Consider the following 20,337-nt stretch of genomic DNA (forward strand, 5'->3'; position numbering starts at 1 on the left):
GCAGGATCCTCATGTGAGTGTCTGCCACCGACCTCACCTTCACCACAGGCAGGATCCATGTCCTCACCAGTCAGCGCGATGGCATGCTCCTTCAAGTGAGTGAGGGGCCTAATGTGGGCCACTCCACCCCCAATCTGGGACCTCTCCCTGCTGTTGTTAGTCAGCCTCTCCTGCATGAAAGAGAGTGTGAGCAGGACACATGGCACTGCATGGAATGTTTGTGCGATGAACAGAGCCACAGACAGGATGAGGACGCGAGCTTGAGAGGATATGAGCCTGATTGCGATGTCAGGGTGTATGTGAGAGTCAGTAGTATTGCCCCTTGAAGTATGAGATCCCTGTGGATGTGTGATGACAGGGAAATTGGGGTTCTCACTCATTGTTAATATCCAGTGGCATCTTCTGGATGTATTCATGTTTGTATGTCTGGTGGAATTTGCGTACTGTTATGATAATACATATTAAATAGCTTGCTGATTGCTCTTGAATTGCTGATTGAATCACCTGCTGTGCGTTTGCATATTTTCAGTTTTTATTGTGGATTTTTTTTATCTCAATATAATTGGAAAGGTATGCCTAAGGTACATCATGTTTCTGGGGAACCACTGATATTGCAGCTAATAATCTGCCAAATTTTTCAAAAGAATGAAAATTGAAGGAAAGAATATGAAGGGAAGTTTTCAGTGAGGCCATTTCCAGGAATAACAAGCAACAAGTTGTTCCAAAATATCTGCTGTTTAGCTAACTCATGTTGTTTCACACAAGTGACCAATATTTGCCTCATAGACTGCATACAATTCTTCTTTTCCTGAGATGTAGCTCTTTCTCCTGCATTCAATTTGCCTGCAGTGCAGCTGTCTTTAACTTACTGGCTGAAGGGATGCTGATGTCACCTGCTAGCTGTGGTTGATTGGATGCTCACACCAATTGTACATGTCTCTGTGGTATGATAGCGGAAAGTGCAAAGAAACATCACAGATCTGGGGCAACAGGGAATTGGAGACTATATTTGTTGAGGTGGGAACTTGTTCAGCAATGGCCAAACTGGTGAGTCAGGTGTGCGCAATTCAAAAAACAATTTTCCGAGGATGCCACTTTCCAAAACAGTGCTTCTGACATGTCTTCCTTCTTCCTCAACCGAGGTTTCCCACCCACGGTAGTTGACAGCGCCCTCAACCGTGTCCAACCCATCTCCCGCGCATCCGCCCTTACACCTTCCTCTCCCTCCTGGAACCACGACAGGGTCCCCCTTGTCCTCACTTATCACCCCACCAGCCTCCGCATTTAAAGGATCATTCTCCGCCATTTCCGCCAACTCCAGCATGATGCCACCACCAAACACATCTTCCCTTCACCCCCCTGTTGGCATTCCATAGGGACAATTCCCTCCGGGACACCCTGGTCCATGCCTCCAATCCCCCAACACCTCAACCCCCTTCCACGGCACCTTCCCATGCAATTGCAGAAGGTGCAACACCTGCCCCTTTACTTCTGCACTGTCCAAGGGCCCAAACACTCCTTTCAAGTGAAGCAGCAGACTGGGTGACCGCTTTGCGGAACACCTTCGGTCTGTCCACAAGCATGATCCAGACCTCCCTGCCGTTTGCCATTTCAACACACCACCCTGCTTTCATGCCCACATGTTCATTCTTGGCCCTGCTGCAATGTTCCAGTGAAGGTCAACGCAAACAGGAGGAAAGCACCTCATCTTCTGATTAGGCACTTTACAGCCTTCTGGACTTAACATTGAGTTTAACAACTTCAGACTATGAACTCTTTCCTCCATCCTTACCCCTTTTTGATCCCCTTTTTTCAAATATTTATTTTTAAATTTTTATATATATTTTTTCCCACCTATTTCTATTATTTTTAAAATTTATTTCCATTCATTGTTTTATCCAAACCTTTCAGCCTATTTTCATCTTTTCTCCCACACTGTCCCCTCCCCCCACCCCACCCCACTAGGGCCATCTATCACGTGCTCATCTTGCTTTCTACTCTTAATGTCCCCATTAGCACCTCCTTCAGTATTATCACCATCAGCAACACTTTGACCTTTTGTTTATGACATCTTTTGCAATCTCTCCTTTGCCTCCACCTATCCTCTATCCAGCTCCACCTGTCCCACCCCACCCCTCCCCACCTTAAACAGTATATATTTCACCACATTTCCACTTCTCTTTAGTTCTGAAAAGAGTTATATGGACTCAAAACGTTAACCCCGTCTTTCTCTTCACAGATGCTGTCAGACCTGCTGAGTTTTTCCAGCAATTTTTGTTTTTGTTTCAAAAAACAATTGTCCGCCAAGTATTATGGGAGGGAAAAAGATGATTTACAGACACTAATTTGAATAATAATACGTGTAGAACTGAGCCTGAAGAACATTTAAAAGAGAAATGCACATGGCAGCACTTGTCGGATCATCATGCATGTGCCAAAGCGTCAATGACATGTTTCTCTGATCATGCTCTCATTTAATTAGGTATTGGTCAGTGAAGGTATATTCTGAATAGTCTGGAACATGAAATCTATTTACAGGAATTATCAGTGACACTGCACCCAAAAGAATATCTATCATAAGAAGTTGTTAGCAGAAGATTATTAAGACTTTAATGCAGCTCTCACCTTCTTCAGAGTGTGCTTCCTGCCCCTACACTTTCTTCCAACAGAAATGCTTGCGATGTATTAAGTGAGCGAACTTTAATGTAAAATTGGGTGAATGCAAGTGGAAATTTCATGCTCTTATGTAAATAGATGTTAACTTATCAGGAAAATCTGATTAAATACCATTTGTTTAAATGCACCAGTATTCCAGTTATCCCGTTGCGATTTTCTTGGAGAAGTACCTGAGCATGATAACATGGAAGATAAGATAAGAGCTACTGGCCTATCTGGCCTCTCCAACTGTTAGGCTCTTACGCCCCGGTAAAAAAAAATCTTAATATCATTTATAAAATGTAATAACCATGAATCCTTCAGACAACAGGAATTTGTCTATTTACGTTTTGAGACCTCTTAATTTTGATGTTGAACCACCTCCACTGACAGTTTGTCCCAGATGTTGCTAAAGAAACAAGTAACTTCGCTCCTGGGGCCTCTTGCCCTCTTGCTCCTCTTGCATTTCCTGGGGCCTGTGCTTTATTCATCGAATTTTTAACATGTGTTTTTCTTTTGTATACTTACTTCATGAAATGGGACCTCCAATGTTTTGACACGTAGATCCACTTTATGGTAAGTGTCCAGACATGGCATGAAGAAGAAGAGACCTATAATGAGAACCAATGAATGACCAATTATATAATAATAATCTTATCCTTTGTCACTGATCTCTTGTATTGGTAGTGTAACACTTCTTTAAGAGAAACCCAAATCCTATTGCTAAGATGTCTTACAATAAGTTTACTGATTCCACTCTCCAAGTAGGTTGCCACCTTCACAGGAGGTGTGAGTTGAAGATACATAGTAGCAACAAATATCCAATCTGTACTCCCTTCAAGTGCAATCACATGATGCATGCAAGAGAGCAGTGAATCAACCCTTTTTCTCAACTGAGTGTCAGTCATTGAGAAACAGCTTTCTTTACACTGGCCCTCCCTCATTTCCCTGAATTCTGGAGTGCTCTCCCCTAGAGTAGGATCACCTATTGATTGTCCTATGGTGCTAATCTTTGCTAAATCCTACTAGAACTGAGTCAATTTAAAACAATATTCCTAAAGTCTAGATGTCCAGGTATAAATTGGTACAAAATGCATCCTGGTGGACACCTAAAATTGGGAAGTTTCGATGCACTATGTAACAATACTACATCCTAAGGACCAATTGAATTATGCGAACCCATCCAGTCTAAACTCTTTGAATCTAATCCCAATTTGAGAAAAGTACATTTTGCAGGTTTTTCCTTTAAGTATTTGTTTCTGAATGTGGTGTCATTGCAAGTTATTGTCCATCCCTAGTTGCCCTGAGAAAGTGGCAGAGAGCCTTTTCCTTGAAGCGCTATTGTCACTGTAGTAAAGATGCTCCCAAAATGCCAATATACAAGTCAAAATACTTATGCACCAAAACTGAGGCTCTGGTTAATAATCCATGGAGTGATATTTCTGCTTTGAAAAGCAGTATCATCAAATAAAATGCTTAACCTCCATCTTGTTTAGAAACAGAAGTTTCAATATAGGCAGCAATATGCCACCAAACCTATCATGATGGCACCGAGGATACAGACACTTACCTGGCCCCCTGGCTCTCCCAGGTAACAATCGTCCCAGTCTGAATATCACCGCACGCTCATATTCTTGGACTATCTGCACCACAAAAGAAAGGATGATTATTACACTAGTGGGTATTAGGGCGGAATCATCCGTTCCCATTGGCGGCAGGCATCATGGCGGTCAGGGAGGGAGGACAATTCAGTGGGAAGGGCAGAAATTGGTTTCAAAGCGGTGTGAAATCTAAGCAGGTTCATCCGATGGTGTCCGGCATAGCAGAACATGAACTCTGCTGGAGGCCAGTGTGAATCCGATTTTCATCCCAGTAATGGGATGCAAGGCAAGGCTCGACCAGGATTGGCCCTACCCCCATGCCTAATTTATCATTATGCCGGCAGGAAAACATGCCGGCCCTGGACAAATGTGATGTGCAGAAGTCGGGACTCACCTTTAGGGCCTTGCTCAGATTGCAGACATCCAAGGAGCAGAAGATGCTGGAGCCCTATAGCTACTAGACCCTGGAGGAGCATGTGCATTGGATGCTGGGTGGACTCTTGAGGTATGAGATCCCTGTGGATGCATGATGGGTTTGTGAGTGTGTGAGTTGAGAGTGATGAGATGGCTGTCTTACCCCATTGGAACGAATGAGAGCATTCATCCTCTCACTGCACTGGGTGGCTGACCTCCTCTGTGCTCCGGTGGCACTGACCACCGCTGCCACTGCCTCCCAGGTCAGATAGGTGACTCTGGTGGACCTCCTGTGGCCAAAGCATGGGCAGAGGACATCACAGTGGCCTTCCACTGCATCCAGCAGGTGGCCTGAGAGAGGGGTCACTAAATTTGGGGGCCGCCATCTTCTTTGCTTTTGGCGTCATCTGTCTCCTGTAGCAGTCCTGGTCTGAAGACATGAAGTAGGCTGCGCCCTGGTGCACTTTAAATATGGCGCCTGAAGCAAGGAAGCGCTGAGATCATGGCATGGGGGACTAATCCAAGCCCACCTGTCAGCAGTCTGACCTGTTTCTCGTGAACGCATTGTTAAATGAGGTGGAACGCGCCAGGAAGGGGACAATACAGTGCGAAAATCTGCCATTGCGGTCGACGGGTAAAACGTTGTTTTCCTTGCCCGCTACCGAACTCAGTGCAATCCTGGGACAATTCTGTCCTTAGTTACTGCCATATAATCCAGCCTGCAAATGACAAAATTTCCACATGATTTACTCAAAACGTACTTTTAAAAACTGACTGCCTTGCTGTACGGTTCTAATTTTTTTTGCTTTTATGTTAATTTTGTTTTCTTTCAGATTCTAATGTTTTTTTTTATGTGTAGCCTGTCATAATGTGACATACTGATAAGAAATACTGAATGCACCCAACCCAGGTGATGGTCATCTAGACTTAAACACATGACCTGTTAATTGAGGTCAAGTATTTAAGCACTAGAGCAGGTTTTGTCCAACCTATTCGTATGGAGGGCCACATTTCAAAACATTGCGCTCTCCAGGGGCTGATGAGCTAATTTTGGAAAAATAAAGTTTGGCACAACATTAAATATGAATTTAAAAAAAAACTGAGGTATGAAAAGAAAACTTACAGAGCAAAAAAAAACAATGAGTAATAAATAAAGATGAGTATTCGAGTGTAATCGAGTGAGTGTGTTTGTGTGCCTGGCTCACTCCCAGTTTCAGGGTACACACTCACTCACCCTCACCCACTGTGAGACCGAATGAGTGTGCATGATGGTGTGTGTGGGTGAGGGTGAATGAGAACCCTGATACTGGGAATAAGCCAGGCTCATGGTCACACTCTGTCCCCCCACACACACTCCCTTCACACATACTCCCCTCTCTCACCCCGCTCACACTCTCCCCCCCACACTCTCTCCCCCTCACTCTCTCCCCCATCACATTCTCTCCCACTCTCTCACCCTCACACCCTCTCACCCACGCACTTCCTCACCCCCTCACACTCCCTTACCTCCTCACACTTCACAGCCCTCACACTCTCTACCTCCCTCACATGCTCTACCCTTCTCACATTCTCTAACCCCTCACACTCTCACCTGCTCACACTCTCTCCTCCCCTCACATCCTGTACCCCCTTCACATTCTCAACACCCTTCACACTCCCTACCCCTTCAAACTCTCTATCCCCTCATACTATCTCACCCACCCCTCACAGTGTCACCCTCTCACACACTGTTCTCCCCTCACACCCTGTACCTGCTTCACACTCTCTACACCTCTCACATTCTCTATCCCTTCATACTCTCTACCCCCTCACACTCCCCCTCACACTCTCACTCCTTCACGCTCTCACTCCCTCATACTCTCACCTCCTCACGCTCTCACCCCTCACGCTCTCTCCTCCCCTCACACCCTGTACCTGCTTCACACTCTCTACATCTCTCACACTCCCTACCCCCTCATAGTCTCTACCCCCTCACACTATCTCACCTTCTCCTCAGACTCTCGCCCCCCTCACATTCTCTCCCCCATCATACCTTGTACCCCCTTCACACTCCCTACCCTCCTCTCACACTCTCAGTCCCTCACACTCTCTCTCCCCCATACTCTCTACCCCCCTCACATGCTCTACCCTTCTCACACTCTCACCCCCTCACACACCCTCACCCCTACACCCTCACCCACTCACACTTCCCCACCCCCTCATGCTCTCTCCTCCCCTCATACTCTGTACCCCTTCGCACTCTCTACACCTTTCAAACTCCCAACCCCTTCATACTGTCTACCCCCACACACTATCTCACCCTCCCCTCACACTCTTACCCCCTCACACTCTCTCCCCTCGCACTCTCACCCCCCTCACACCCTGTACCCGCTTCACACTCTCTACACCCCTCACATATTCTACCCCTTCATACTCTCTACCCCCTCACACTTTCACCGCCCTCACACTCTCTCCCCTCATGCTCCTACCCCCACCACATGCTCTACTCTTCTCACACTCTCTAACCCCTTGCACACTCTCTCCTCCCCTCACACCCTGTACCCCCTTCACTCTCTCTACAACCCTTCACACTCCTTACCCCTTCATATTCTCCAACCCCACACACTCCCTCACCTCACACTCTTACCCCCTCACATTCACTCCCTCACAGTCTCCCCCTCACAGTCTCACTCCCCTCAGTCTCATCCCCTCACACTCTCTCCTCCCCTCACACTCTGTACACGTATCACTCTCTACCCCTTCATACTCTCTACCTCCTCACACTATCTCACCCTTTCCTCAGACTCTTGCCCTCCTCACACTCTCTCCCTCACACTCTCACCCCCTCACACCCACACCGCCCTCACACTCTCTCCCCCCTTACACTCTCTCCCCCCTTACACTCTCTGCCCCCTCACATGGTCTACCCTTCTCACACTCTCTAACCCCTCACACTCTCCCCCTCACACTCTCACCCCCTCACGCTCTCACCCCCTCACATCCTGTACCTCCTTCACACTCTCTACACCCTTCAAACTCCCTACCTCTTCATACTCTCTACTCTCTCACTCCCCCTCACACTCTATCCCCCTCAAACTCTCTACCCTCTCACACTGTCCCCCCTCTCACACTCTCTCCCACCCCCCCATACCCTATACCCCCTTTCACACTCTCTACCCCCTCTCACACTCTCTACTCTCCTCTCACACTCTCTCCCCTCCTCTCACACTCTCTACTCTCCTCTCACACTCTCTCCCCTCCTCTCACACTCTCTACTCTCCTCTCACACTCTCTACCCTCCTCTCACATTCTCTATCCTCCTCTCGCACTCTCTACTCTCCTCTCACACTCTCTACCTTCCTCTCACATTCCCTACCCTCCTCTCGCACTCTCTACCCTCCTCTCACATTCTCTACTCTCCTCTCACACTCTCTACTCTCCTCTCACACTCTCTACTCTCCTCTCACACTCTCTACTCTCCTCTCACATTCTCTACCCTCCTCTCACACTCTCTACCCTCCTCTCACACTCTCTCCCCTCCTCTCACACTCTCTACTCTCCTCTCACACTCTCTACTCTCCTCTCACACTCTCTACTCTCCTCTCACACTCTCTACTCTCCTCTCACACTCTCTACCCTCCTCTCACATTCTCTATCCTCCTCTCGCACTCTCTACTCTCCTCTCGCACTCTCTACCCTCCTCTCACATTCTCTACCCTCCTCTCGCACTCTCTACCCTCCTCTCGCACTCTCTACCCTCCTCTCACATTCTCTACTCTCCTCTCACACTCTCTACTCTCCTCTCACACTCTCTACTCTCCTCTCACACTCTCTACTCTCCTCTCACACTCTCTACTCTCCTCTCACACTCCCTACCCTCCTCTCACACTCCCTACCCTCCTCTCACACTCTCTACTCTCCTCTCACACTCTCTACCCTCCTCTCACACTCTCTACTCTCCTCTCACACTCTCTCCCCTCCTCTCACACTCTCTACTCTCCTCTCACACTCTCTACCCTCCTCTCACACTCTCTACTCTCCTCTCACACTCTCTACTCTCCTCTCACACTCTCTACCCTCCTCTCACATTCTCTATCCTCCTCTCGCACTCTCTACTCTCCTCTCGCACTCTCTACCCTCCTCTCACACTCTCTTACCCCCAATACTCTCTATCCCCCTCCCACACTCTCTCTCTCTCCAACCCCCCAAACTCTCTCTCTCTCACACTCTCCAGTCACTTACTCAGACGCCAGTGGGCCCCGCTCCCCTTGCCTTGGGCTCTGCTCTGGCCCTCCAGGGCGCTGCTCTGGATGCCAGGGCCCTGCTTCCCGGCCCTCAGCTCCCCAGGCCCTGCTCCCCGGCCCCCCAGGCCCCATTCCTTGGTCTCCCTGACCCTCGGCTCTCAGCATCCCACTCCTCGGCTCCCAGGCCCTCGGCTCCCTGGGCCCACTCCTTGGCTCTCTGGGCCTCCTCCAGGCCCTTGGCTCCCTGTGACCCACTCCTCTGCTTCATGGCTTTCAACTCACTGGGTCCCACTCCTCAGCTCCCCAGGCCCTGCTCCTTAGCTCCCCTGCCCTTGGCTGCCCAGCTCCTGCTCCTTAGCTCCCCAGCCCTCAGCTCCCCAGCTCCTGCTCCTCGGCTCCCCAGCCTCAGTTCCCTGGGCCCCGGTCCTAGGCTCCCCAGACCCTGCTCCTTAGCTTCCCTGCCCTTGGCTGCCCACGCATTGAACTCACTGCCACTGGTGTTCATTGCTCGTCCAATCACAGATTGCTTCTCTCCCACATTTGCTGTAGTTAGGCAGACTAGTGAGAGAAATGGCCTGTAATTGGAGGAGCAACGCCATGCAGAACTTACCTGTTTAACTGGCATTTTGAAAACCGGCTCTGGAGACCGCATAGAGGGGCTTCATGGGCTGCACTAGAAATACCTCATTCCCACTGAACCAATGTTCCAAAAAATGCAGTTTGCAATCTTTTGATAGCAATATACTTGCCTTAACACAGAACCAGACAGAAACTGGGAATGAGACAAGAATCAGCAACAAAGTAAGGAATGTGAGAATACACTCGCAGATCCCTGGTCTCCGGTGCTTGATATCTGATTAAAAAGAGCAGACAGGCATACCAGATTATTTTCACTCCAGTCTGTTTTTAACAAAGCAAAACTATACCCAGTTTAAACAGCATCCAAGAGCTATATGCCAGGTTTCCTGTCATGCACTACTTGTCCTTTTTTCTCTCAATTTGTTCTCTCCTTTTATAACTCTTGTTGGTATACAGTTCTTTGGGTATTAGTAGTATTCCATTGCATTACTGAGGTATCATTTCATATGTAAGCCGACTCACTCAGTTAGAAGGCATCTCACATTGAGAAGTATCACAATAGAGCCAAATCAGATCTTTCGCTTAAAGTCCTATACTTGCAATTTCAATTAGGATGTCTGGATACTGAAATGATTGGAACTCATGTTGATTTTCCCTAGACTGGGCCAGAGCCCATATGTAGCACAATCACTGCTGTCCCAATTGAGATGAATTAACTGAGCACATGATCGAATAAGGGAGTTTTCTATATGTGCGGCTCACAGTTGCTCCATCTAACCCACAGTCATTGGAGATAAATCTTGCCATGTTTCTATCTGGCAAAATATTTTTCTGAACAGCAAAAGAGATAATTGCTTCTTTTTCCAGCTGAATATATTGGTAAAGGTAATATTAATTGCAGTCTATTTGCGATTTGTAGTTGTGTTCATTAAACTTTACAGGAATATTGGCCCCATTGGTGGGGCGAGCATATTCACTGGGTGGGGCATGGGGAGAAATCTGAATTTAAAGGCAGGATCTCTTTATCATTTTTTAATTCCGTTTCTCATCTGACATCCAACTCAGTTTCCTTGACAATCACACACATCTTTGGATTACCATATTGCATAATGAATTTCACAACACAAATATATTGAATAACTTGTTGTGGTACAAACTGCACCATGCTACCTCCCTAAGCTGTCCAAGTTTCAGAATATTATTTTGACAGTAGTCTTTGCTGCCAAACATTAGTTTCTTTCTCACATTACAGGGTACTGCACTGGATTTTGTGCATTATGATCATTGGTGCCATAAACAAGAACATTAGTAGATACCTGTGGTTGCATAGGAGCCAGTCAAAATGACAGATAGCAGTGTGCCTCAGCTGAAAAGTAATTTAATATTGATTCCAAGAAGTTGGCATTACATACAATATCATAGGCAGAATTTTACATTCTACCGCTGGTGGGGTTTGCAGGTGTGGTGGTGGGGGAGGGCTTAAAAATTCTCGGATGGCCTTCCCATTGGGCTCCCTCCTGTTCCAATCGCTCTGCAATTTTACTGGTGGGATGGGAGAGGCCTATTCCGGATTCCACCCCCCCTCCACTTGCTCTAATTGAGGCCTTAAAGTGGCCAATTAATGACCACTTAAGGTCCATTTCTCATTCAGCCTCAATTTTCAGGCTGGCTGAAGGAGTTCATGGATAGGGGAATGCCTGAAAAGTGACCCTGCTTAGGCCTCGGTCGGCAAGGGGTCATCTCTTTTCAACATCGGGCGCCCGCCTGCAAAGTTTGGCCCATGCGGGTGCATCTCCCTCCCCCTGGACTCTCCAGCAGCACGCCACACCCAATTGGACTGTCTCTCTGAGCTGGGAATTCCTCCTGAGTGTGGGGCAGAAGTCCCATCCCATTCAATTAATGCTCGTTGGATCATTAAATGGCTGTGGTGCAGCCAATATTGGTAGAGATGCGTTCACCACTCTTCAGATGGCAGGAAGGGCCACCATCCTAAAAATCCTGGCCCATATTTTGAACAGATCTAGAATATTGACCTCTTCATCCTTACAAACTACTGCCCCATTTCCCTGCCCTCCCCAAAGTTCTTGGATATGTTGCTGCCTCCTAAACCCATACCCATCTTTCCTGGAAACCCTGGAATGGAATATAAAAGTAGCACACTGTAAGCAATTAAGAAGGCAATGGCATGTTAGCTTGTGCAGCATTATAATAATATCGAAAGCAAAGCACCGTGGATGCTGGAAATCTGAAATAAAAACAGGAAATTCTGGAAAAACTCAGCAGGACTGGCAACATCTGTGGAGAGAGAAACAGAGTTAATGCTTCAAGTCCGTGTGACTCTTCGGAGCTCTGAAGAAGAAATAAATGAGGAATGGGAAAAAATGTTGTAGGACTGAAAGTGGGCAAAAGATCAATTATCAACCTTCCAACTGCTCATTGTATCCTTTCAAAAGTGTAAATAGGATTTATAGTTCCAGTGGCAAAATATGTGCTCTTTACTGTAAGTAGAACCTTAGGTGAAGACAAAAAATAAAAATCTCTAACAACTTTTTGCTGAAAGTAATCATAATTTAATGGGAAGGATGTTCGACAGGGGAGCTATTACAATTTTAAGCACTTTCATCTATTAAAAGCCTGAAACATAATGGGTAGAATCTTACCTATGTCAGGTGGGCTGGGCGGGAGCAGGTGGGGGCGGACGCGGAGCTGATCGCCTCCCGTGATTGGCTGCGCGCCGCCATTTTATGCAGGGGAGCCAATTAAGGCCTGCCCAGCGTAACGCGCGACCGGTAGCGCTCAGTGCTACCTGTGCAGGCGGGGGGGAGGAGGGAGAGCCAGGGCTTGCGCTTTTTCGCGCATGTGCGCAAAACAGTGCAGCAATCTCCGTGAGGCACGGATTTTAAATAATGAAGTAAAAAATTATTTAAACATGTCCCCTCATGTGACCGTGTCATATGAGCTGAGACATGTTTATGAAGTCAAGAAAATTTATTTATTTATTTTATACAAGCTTCAGGAAACTTCATCCCGCACGTAGATGAGATTTCCTGAAAAACACGAAGGCAGCTTGGGCTCTCTGCCGCCCACCAACCTTAAGGTTGGATGGGCAGCGTTGCTAACAACTTTAATTGCTTTTTTAATGGCCTTAATAGGCCGTTGACAGCTCGGTGTGTGCACAGCCACCTCTGGTGCGCACCCGCCAAACGAAATATCGAAATGACGTGAGATGATGTCGGGACGCATGCCCGATGTCATCGTGCGTCATTTTACGCGTTAGCATGTTGGGCCCGCCCCCGCTATGCCGACAGCAATATTCCAATATTCTGCCCAATGTGAAATATTGCTAGCACTATACCATGACCACCATTGTGGCCTAATATTTTGAGTCAATTCCACAGATGCATGTGCAGGAGTTATAGCATCCTTAGCTTTTAAAAGTTCCTCAGTTGACCTGTAATCATATCATTAATAGGACAATAATGCACCCATCAGCTGATAGAATGGGAGCATAGTTGCTTCATTGTTCCACTGGGCAACTGGAAAACAAGTGAGGATTTTCAGTGCAGTCCTGAAGGAAATTGGATAAATACCTGAAAGGGTAGAAGTTGCACAGTAAAGGCAGGGAATGGGACTAATTGGATAGCTCTTTTAAAGAGGCAGCTCAAGCAAGATGACCCAAATGGTCTCTTTCTGTACCTCATTAATCTATGAATATACCAGTCTGGAAAAATCTGAGTCAGAACTTGACCTATATCCTTACATCATTTCTTCACCTAAAGGAAAAAAGAAAAAATTAAGTCTTCATACATATAACAGGAAATCATTGTACATATTCATATATTTATGTTTTTTCCTGCAGACTTTGGAACAGGCCACCCTCTCCTAGAAGGCCAAAAAGAGTACAATTAAATTTAAATAATCAAATTTTATGAACCAGGCTAATGGGCATTAAGAAGGGCAGTCAGCTAATGATTAAAAAAAATGACTTTTTACCCGAAGGTGCCCTTTTCATCAGTTGAATGATACCAAAAATGGTGGATCTTTGAAGGCTGCAGAGTTGCACCATTTGAACATAACTCCATTTAATACTTGCATTAGTTAACCATTCTTGATTTCAATTTGGTACAAGAGCCTTGTGGACTCTTAGTGAAAAGGACTGAAAAGGGCAAGCCTCTTTTATTTGGTAAATGGAAAGATACAAAAGAATTTGATTCCAACACAATAATTTTTTTTAGTATTTTTAAAGTGCAGTTTATACTCTCTTCCACACCACCCCCCTCCTCCCCACACTGCAACCAACTCTTACCTTCCTCTAATGTTTCAATTTCATTCAAGGCAATGCATTCCTCACTCTCATTCTCATCTGAGTTCACTACATTGTCCACGTCCACTATGGTGGAGCTTGTCGCCTTACTATCAGCACTGAGAGAGTTTTCTAGTGGTATCTTTTCCTTTCTCTTTGTCTTCCTCTTTGAGTCCTCTGTTACTGGGTTTTTCATTTGGGTTGTTTTTCCCTTGTTCATACCTAAGTTCCTCCTGTTGCTTTTCTTATCTTTGTTTTGTACACCCTTTTCCCCAGTGGAAAAATAGCTTTGTCTCTTTTGTGAATTCTTTGAGGAACGTCCTGAAGCCCTTGAGTTCTTTTCCATTGTTCTTAATGATCCACTGGATGAAAGCTTACCCTCTGTGCAAATTAAAGCTGTCCTTGCTATTTATACTTAGAATCTGCGCATTTTCGCAGGCACTTCGGACTCTCCTCCCTGGACTGGTAAAATGCCAAGTCATAATTGATTAACTAAAAGCCCAGGTTAGTGTTTTTCTAAATAGTTTACTGATGTGAAAGGGAGTGACTGCCTCCTTAGATTTAATTAAAGTCAACCTTCTGAGATAGTGGGCCTCCATTGCTACACTGCTGGATGACCAAAATAATCATGGATAGTTGGGCTTTGTTACTAAATTGTACATAAACCTGAGTGTAGATGGACCGATATATACATGAACTATATAAGAGGATATATTTAACCAGATTGCCAAGTAATGTCACAATGCATATGTATTAGGGCCTTTTGGGTATAGCTTTGAGCCTATGTTTTATTCTTTAAAGCCACTCAATGTCTTTCAGATGGCTTGCTGGATGAAGGTACAATCTTGTGTACACCAAAAGATGCCAACTTTAATGCTTGATATCTGCTGAGCTTGTGTGTGCCCAGTGCTCTTTTAATTATGAACTGTAACTTTTATTGCCTCTGTTCCATGATTTATGGCACAGTGTTCAATTATCTGGGCACTATAATTTGAAACTCTCTACCTAAAATATTCTGCCTTGCTATCTCTCCACCTTCAAAAACTTCCTAAGAATTATCTCTTTAACGTTGCCTTCAGTGACTTCATCTATTTTTATCTTCTAATACTGCTCAACATCCATTTCTACCACAGAAATTCTCCAATTGCCCCGGGCATTTATTATATTAAGGACACTGTATAATTCTGTCACCGTGCACCCATGGTAAAAAAATTTGTTAACCAATTTCAGTGGGGTGTTATTTAGTGTGATCAGGGGTGGAGATGCAACATCTTGCCCCATGACCCCGGTTTTCTTGATGCTTAAGTCAGGGACAACAAGTTACAGGCACGGAAGAGACTTCCGAGTGTGTTGGCACTAATTAAACAGAGGTGGCTTCAGTGGATTGGTCACATCTGTAGGATGGAAGATGGTCACATACCCAAGAACCTTCTGTATGTTGAGGTAGCTGGAGCCAGTCGACCAGCGGGTTGCCCAAGGCTCCGCTTCAAGAGTGCTTGGAAGTGTGACATGAAGGCCCTAAATATCGACTATTGCAGGGTATCATTAGCTGGTGAAAGATGGAAATGGCAACACCTCCTGAGGATTGGCATGCACTACTACCATGACCAATGGCTACAACAGCTTGGCAAAAAGTGCCAATGCCAAAAATAACATCCCACAACATCATGTGGCAGCTTCATGTGCGACAGAACCTGCCTCACAAGGATTGGCCTTCACAGTGAGACGAGAACTTGGGCGCACAGTTTAAAAGAAAATTTAAGAATTTAAGACTGAGATGAGAAGAAATATTTTCTTCTGAAGGTCATGAGTCTGTGGAACTCTTTTCCTCAGAGAGCGGTGGAGGCAGGGTTATTGAATATTTTTAAGGCTGAATGATAGATTCTTGATTGACAAGGGTGTCCTAGGGTATAGGGGGTAGAAAGGAAAGTGGAGTTGAGGCCACAATCAGCTCAGCCATGATTTTATTGAATGATGGAGCAGGCTTGAGGGGCTGAATAGCCTAGTCCTTCTCCTAATTTGTATGTTTGTATGTTTATCAGCAAAGGTGTGCTAAATGAAGACCCCCTACCTAAATGGATTGTTTGCTGCATGTCTATCATCTCTCATAGATGGGATGATGCCAACAACAATTATATAATTGCAAGCTGTGTTGAATCTTAAAGATAGTAAATGTAAACACTATAATTGGTTTCAGCGGTCCTGGGTGAGGGATGGAAAAATCAGTTTGTGCTCCTGTTCCTAACTAGGTTGTTATCTAATGTCTCTTGCTAGGAGGTGCATTGGCTAGATTTATTGATCTAATTTACACTCCAATCATGTTAGTCAGGCAGTGCATCATTAGCAACGATTTGTGTGCTGGTTGTGCCGGACTTTTAGGGTCAGCTTCTTACATATTGAGAAAGAAACAAGAAAGACTTGCATTTATATAGGGCCTTTCACAACCTAAGATGTCCCAAAGTGCTTTACAACCAGTTAAGTACTTGTTTTTGAAGTGTACTTGATGTAGGAAAGACGGCAGGCAATTTAGCGTATGACAAAAACTCACAAATGACAGTGAGATGATGATTGATTTTAGTAATGGTAATATTGATAAATGTTGGTCTTGACACACGGGAGAACTCCACTGCTCTTCAAAATAGTGTCAGTAGATATTTTACATCCACCTGAGAGGATAAATGGGGTATTGATTAACATTTCCAAATGATGGCATCTCAGACAGTGAAGCACTCCTTCAGCAGTGTACAGGAGTGGGATTTGAACCAAAATCTTCCTGACACTGCACAAGTGCTTCCACTGAGCCACTGACACTGTGAATTAACTGTTAGTCTTTTTTTGGGTCTAGCATAGGGATCTCACAAAAGGGGCATGCGAAATTTTATGTATTCAGCTCAGCGCTGCCTACAAGAGATGTTGGATTAACAAGCTGGTTGTCGATGTTCTGGAAATCAGTATAAAGGTCAGAACGTGGAGTTAGAATCTAAAGTTGTTTCAGCATAGAAGGAGGCAATTCAGCCCATCGGGTCTATGCCAGCTGTCCATAAGAGCAACTCACCTAATTCTACTCTCCCGCCTTTTTCCTGCAACCCTGCAATTAATTTCTCATCAGATGTCCTATTTTCTTTGGAAAGCCATCAGTAAATTTGTCATCAGTAAATTTTGAAATTGTGCCCTGAACACTCAAGTCTTAGTCATTAACAGATATCAGAAAGAGTAAGGTCCTCACACTGACCCTTGGGGAATCCCACTATATACCTTCTTCCTGTCCGAGAAACAACCATTTACCAGTACTCTGTTTCCTGTCACACAGCCAATTTTGTATCCATAATGCTACAGCCCATTTTATTCCATGGGCTCTAACTTTGCAGACAAGCCTGTTATGTGGCATTTTATCAAATGCCTCTCACTCTGACCCCACCCAAAACCTTACTATTTCATACTCTAGTGCCGTCTGTCTTTCCCAATTCTCTGTGTGTCTTTGTTTTCTTCTTCTTGATATTACCTCCTGGTTCCTGCACCCCTGTTCTTGTAAACGACAATGCAAATCTTTTCAAAGCATTCTTTTTACTCCAAGTTTATGATCTGAGGAATAAATAGGATATCCCACTGTTGTGAGTAAATTACTTAATTGATGAGAAAATCTGTGGCACTATGAAACACTAAGGGCGGAATTCTCCCATCCGGGACAAGGTCCCGTGGCGGGGACGGAGACGGAGAGTACTTCCTGTTGCGCAAGCCGACATGAAATCCCCCAGTATCTTCCAGCCCCAGCATCATTAATTATGCAGCTAGGGGTTTCCCGACATCTTGCGTGGCAGGCGGGCTGGATGGTGTGCGCCCCACTGTCATATTTGGGCACCATATTTAAAAGGCTTGAACATTCTCACTGTCAAAATGAACCACGGAGATGTCTGTAAGGGGAGGTGAAGGTCCAGTGCTGAAGCTCAGTGACGATCCCCTGCGTGTCCTCCTGGGCCATGTCGAGGTCCGGAAGAACATACTTTACCTGGCTGATGGGAGGAGGAGGCCCAGCAGGGAAACCAACCTTGCATTGGCACAGGTGGTCGATGCCATCAATGCCCTGGCTGTCCAGAGGAGGTCAGTAATACAATGCCGCAAAAGGATGAATGACCTCATTTGCTCTGCCAGTGTAAGTAAAGCTTCAGCTGCTCGCACCAACCACAACGAGACCAAGATGTAAGGGTACATGGGTCTCAGGCAGTGGCATAGTCATGCCTCAGAGCCCCACTACAGTGCATCTGTTCTGTGCCTCCTTTACCCTTCCATATGGAGAGATCAATGCTGTATGGAAGGTGGGGTGTGGGGTGGTGGGCATAGGGGGAATGAGCTCTGGCGCAGAGGGTACCAGCAAGCCCAACAAATCAGATACTTGTCTGAGCCTTCTCCTTGCATGTGGTTGGGCTCAGCGCTCTGGAGGTAGCTGGCCCACAGCCCTTTAGATCAACTTGCAACATACTAATGCCAAGCCACACAACAGTGGCTACCTTAAGAGTGCAAGACTGAGAATTGAACATCGAAATGTAATGTACAAATGTATGCAACATACAACACCTTTCAAACATTTTTTCTGTTGTCTTTGAGTAGGGGAAGATGAGGCACAACTGTAGGGAATGAGAGAAGACGGGAGGGGAGCGTCCACATCTGAGGCGCCTCACAGGGTTTGAGGAGAAGGCAGCTCAGCTGGCAGGCATGGAGCAGGACCGGGCAGTTGGCGGCTGCGGAGCTTGGACTTGGGCGTCCATCCAGTAAGGATCCACCCATGGTACAGAAACCCGAAGGCCAAATGTGGCTCCAGGTTGGAGGCAGCTCATGCTGTCTTGCTCTCTCCTCCCTCACTTATAGGTGCCACAAGGAAGAGGCCAAGGTCCGAGGATGAAGATTCCCTGTCAGGCTTAGCCCAGAGGAGGGAAGAAGAGAGATGTACACCTGTGGAAGTGTCACAGCAGACACCTGCACCCTCCACAGCACAGACACACACACCTCGGTATTAGTTCTAACTTAGGAAGGATCTCACAATCTGGTGGTCATTGCATGGACACATGTCCGCAGTAGGAGGAGGCAGGGTCAGCTGAGCTCATCGGCACTTGGAGGACTGCTGGGGGGAAGGAAATCTGCGAGGTCCAAGTCCAATGGCGGGCCTTTGGAATCAGCCTCCCAACTAAAGATGGAGAGTCAACAAGAGGCAGGAGAACATCAGGAGAGGTGTTAGAGGCCCTCAACAGAGTGCCATGCAAGTCAGGGGAGTGCGTCCGCCTGCTTTCTGATGAAGTGGTGCCGACCTGTACGTGCATCAAGGTCTCCACGGGGAGGTTGGCAGGCTCTATGGAGATCCTAGTCCAGCAGATCCTGACAATGCATGCAAATATGTACTCCACCATGGTAGCCATGGGGAGCTGCTGCAGTTGGCACGCGAAGGGGGGACAGGGCAGCTTGACCTCCCTCCAAGTACTCCTTCCCTTCAAGGTGTCAGTCTAGGGCCTTCAGGCACCCTAAGGGAGGAGGAGTGGCAGCTGGACACCCTGGGGTCATCCACTCAGGAATCTTAGAGGTTGTCAGGACCTTCTGAATCCCCTTTGCCTGTGACCCCTTCGGCCTCATCCTCTGTGACTACAGAAGGAGCAGCTGGCCCACAGGAGGACTGCCAAAGGAAGCCTGGGCCCTCCAGGCCTCAGTTCCCCAGAGGATGGCTGTCGAAGTCATTAAAGGCAAGAGGAAAACTAGTCAACAGGCTACCTCCACCCCTGCTGTGGATGTTGGGGAGCGCCTAGATGAAGTAGTAGGCCACGAAAAATAAAGAATTTTTGATCACAACTTGATGCATAGGTGAACAAATCATTGTCACAATTCTAACCTCTGCAAATATAATTACTTTCACTGCTTTCATGTCTACTGTCTTTTTCCAGCGTGGTTCCTAAGGCTTAGTGAATGCACCTCCCCACCCCCACAAAGACCTTTCCCACGCCCACCCGATCTGCTGAGTGTCTACTGTGAGAAGGGTGTGTGACAGGGCCTTTGTGAGCCATGTACAAGCACTCTCCCATGCACGCTGAGCCTTCATCCGTCAAACTCATATCACTGGATCACTGGTCCCTCGCATTGTCAATACTGCCTGCTGGGGTTTGCTTTCAGTTGTCCAGCTGTGATGACCTGCATCCCTGCCCACCCACAAACCCATCTTGTCCCATCCAACACAAGGCTCTGCTTACTTTCAATTTGACCAGCATGGTGGTTGTTAGCTTTTTTCTTCGCTCCGGCACCCTTTCCTCTCCCCCAGTCACTCACACCCTCTATCTCATCACTAATGACCCTGCCGGCAGTACTTTCGACCTCCCCACTCTTACCCTCCAACCTGGCCCCTTTTCCTTTGAGAATGTCCAAGAGAATGTTCACGTTCCCTTCCTACCTGAAAACCCCACCCTCATACACATTGACCTTCCCAACCTCCTCCTGTCCATCCTCTGAGTCTGCATCTACATCCAAGTCCCCACAAACAACCATCACTGCCACTTCACGTGACACCATTGCATCCTCACCCTCCCAC

At 46.5% G+C, this 20,337-nt stretch overlaps 1 protein-coding gene across 1 annotated transcript in view; it reads right to left on the reverse strand.

Moving 5' to 3' along the window:
* Positions 1 to 14,211, reverse strand: part of LOC144692765 (podocin-like) — a 25,596-nt gene extending 11,385 nt beyond the window's left edge. Inside the window, exons 1-4 of the mRNA XM_078561845.1 lie at positions 13,779 to 14,211; positions 9,639 to 9,746; positions 4,226 to 4,294; positions 3,184 to 3,266 (exon numbers count right to left, since the gene is read on the reverse strand). Coding sequence (XP_078417971.1) covers positions 3,184 to 3,266; positions 4,226 to 4,294; positions 9,639 to 9,746; positions 13,779 to 14,121 — 603 coding nt within the window. The 5' untranslated portion in view covers positions 14,122 to 14,211. The remainder of the gene's footprint in view (positions 1 to 3,183; positions 3,267 to 4,225; positions 4,295 to 9,638; positions 9,747 to 13,778) is intronic.
* Positions 14,212 to 20,337: the final 6,126 nt, after the last annotated feature.

This window comes from Cetorhinus maximus, chromosome 17, assembly GCF_964194155.1.
Source record: "Cetorhinus maximus chromosome 17, sCetMax3.hap1.1, whole genome shotgun sequence".
Lineage (NCBI taxonomy): Eukaryota > Metazoa > Chordata > Chondrichthyes > Lamniformes > Cetorhinidae > Cetorhinus > Cetorhinus maximus.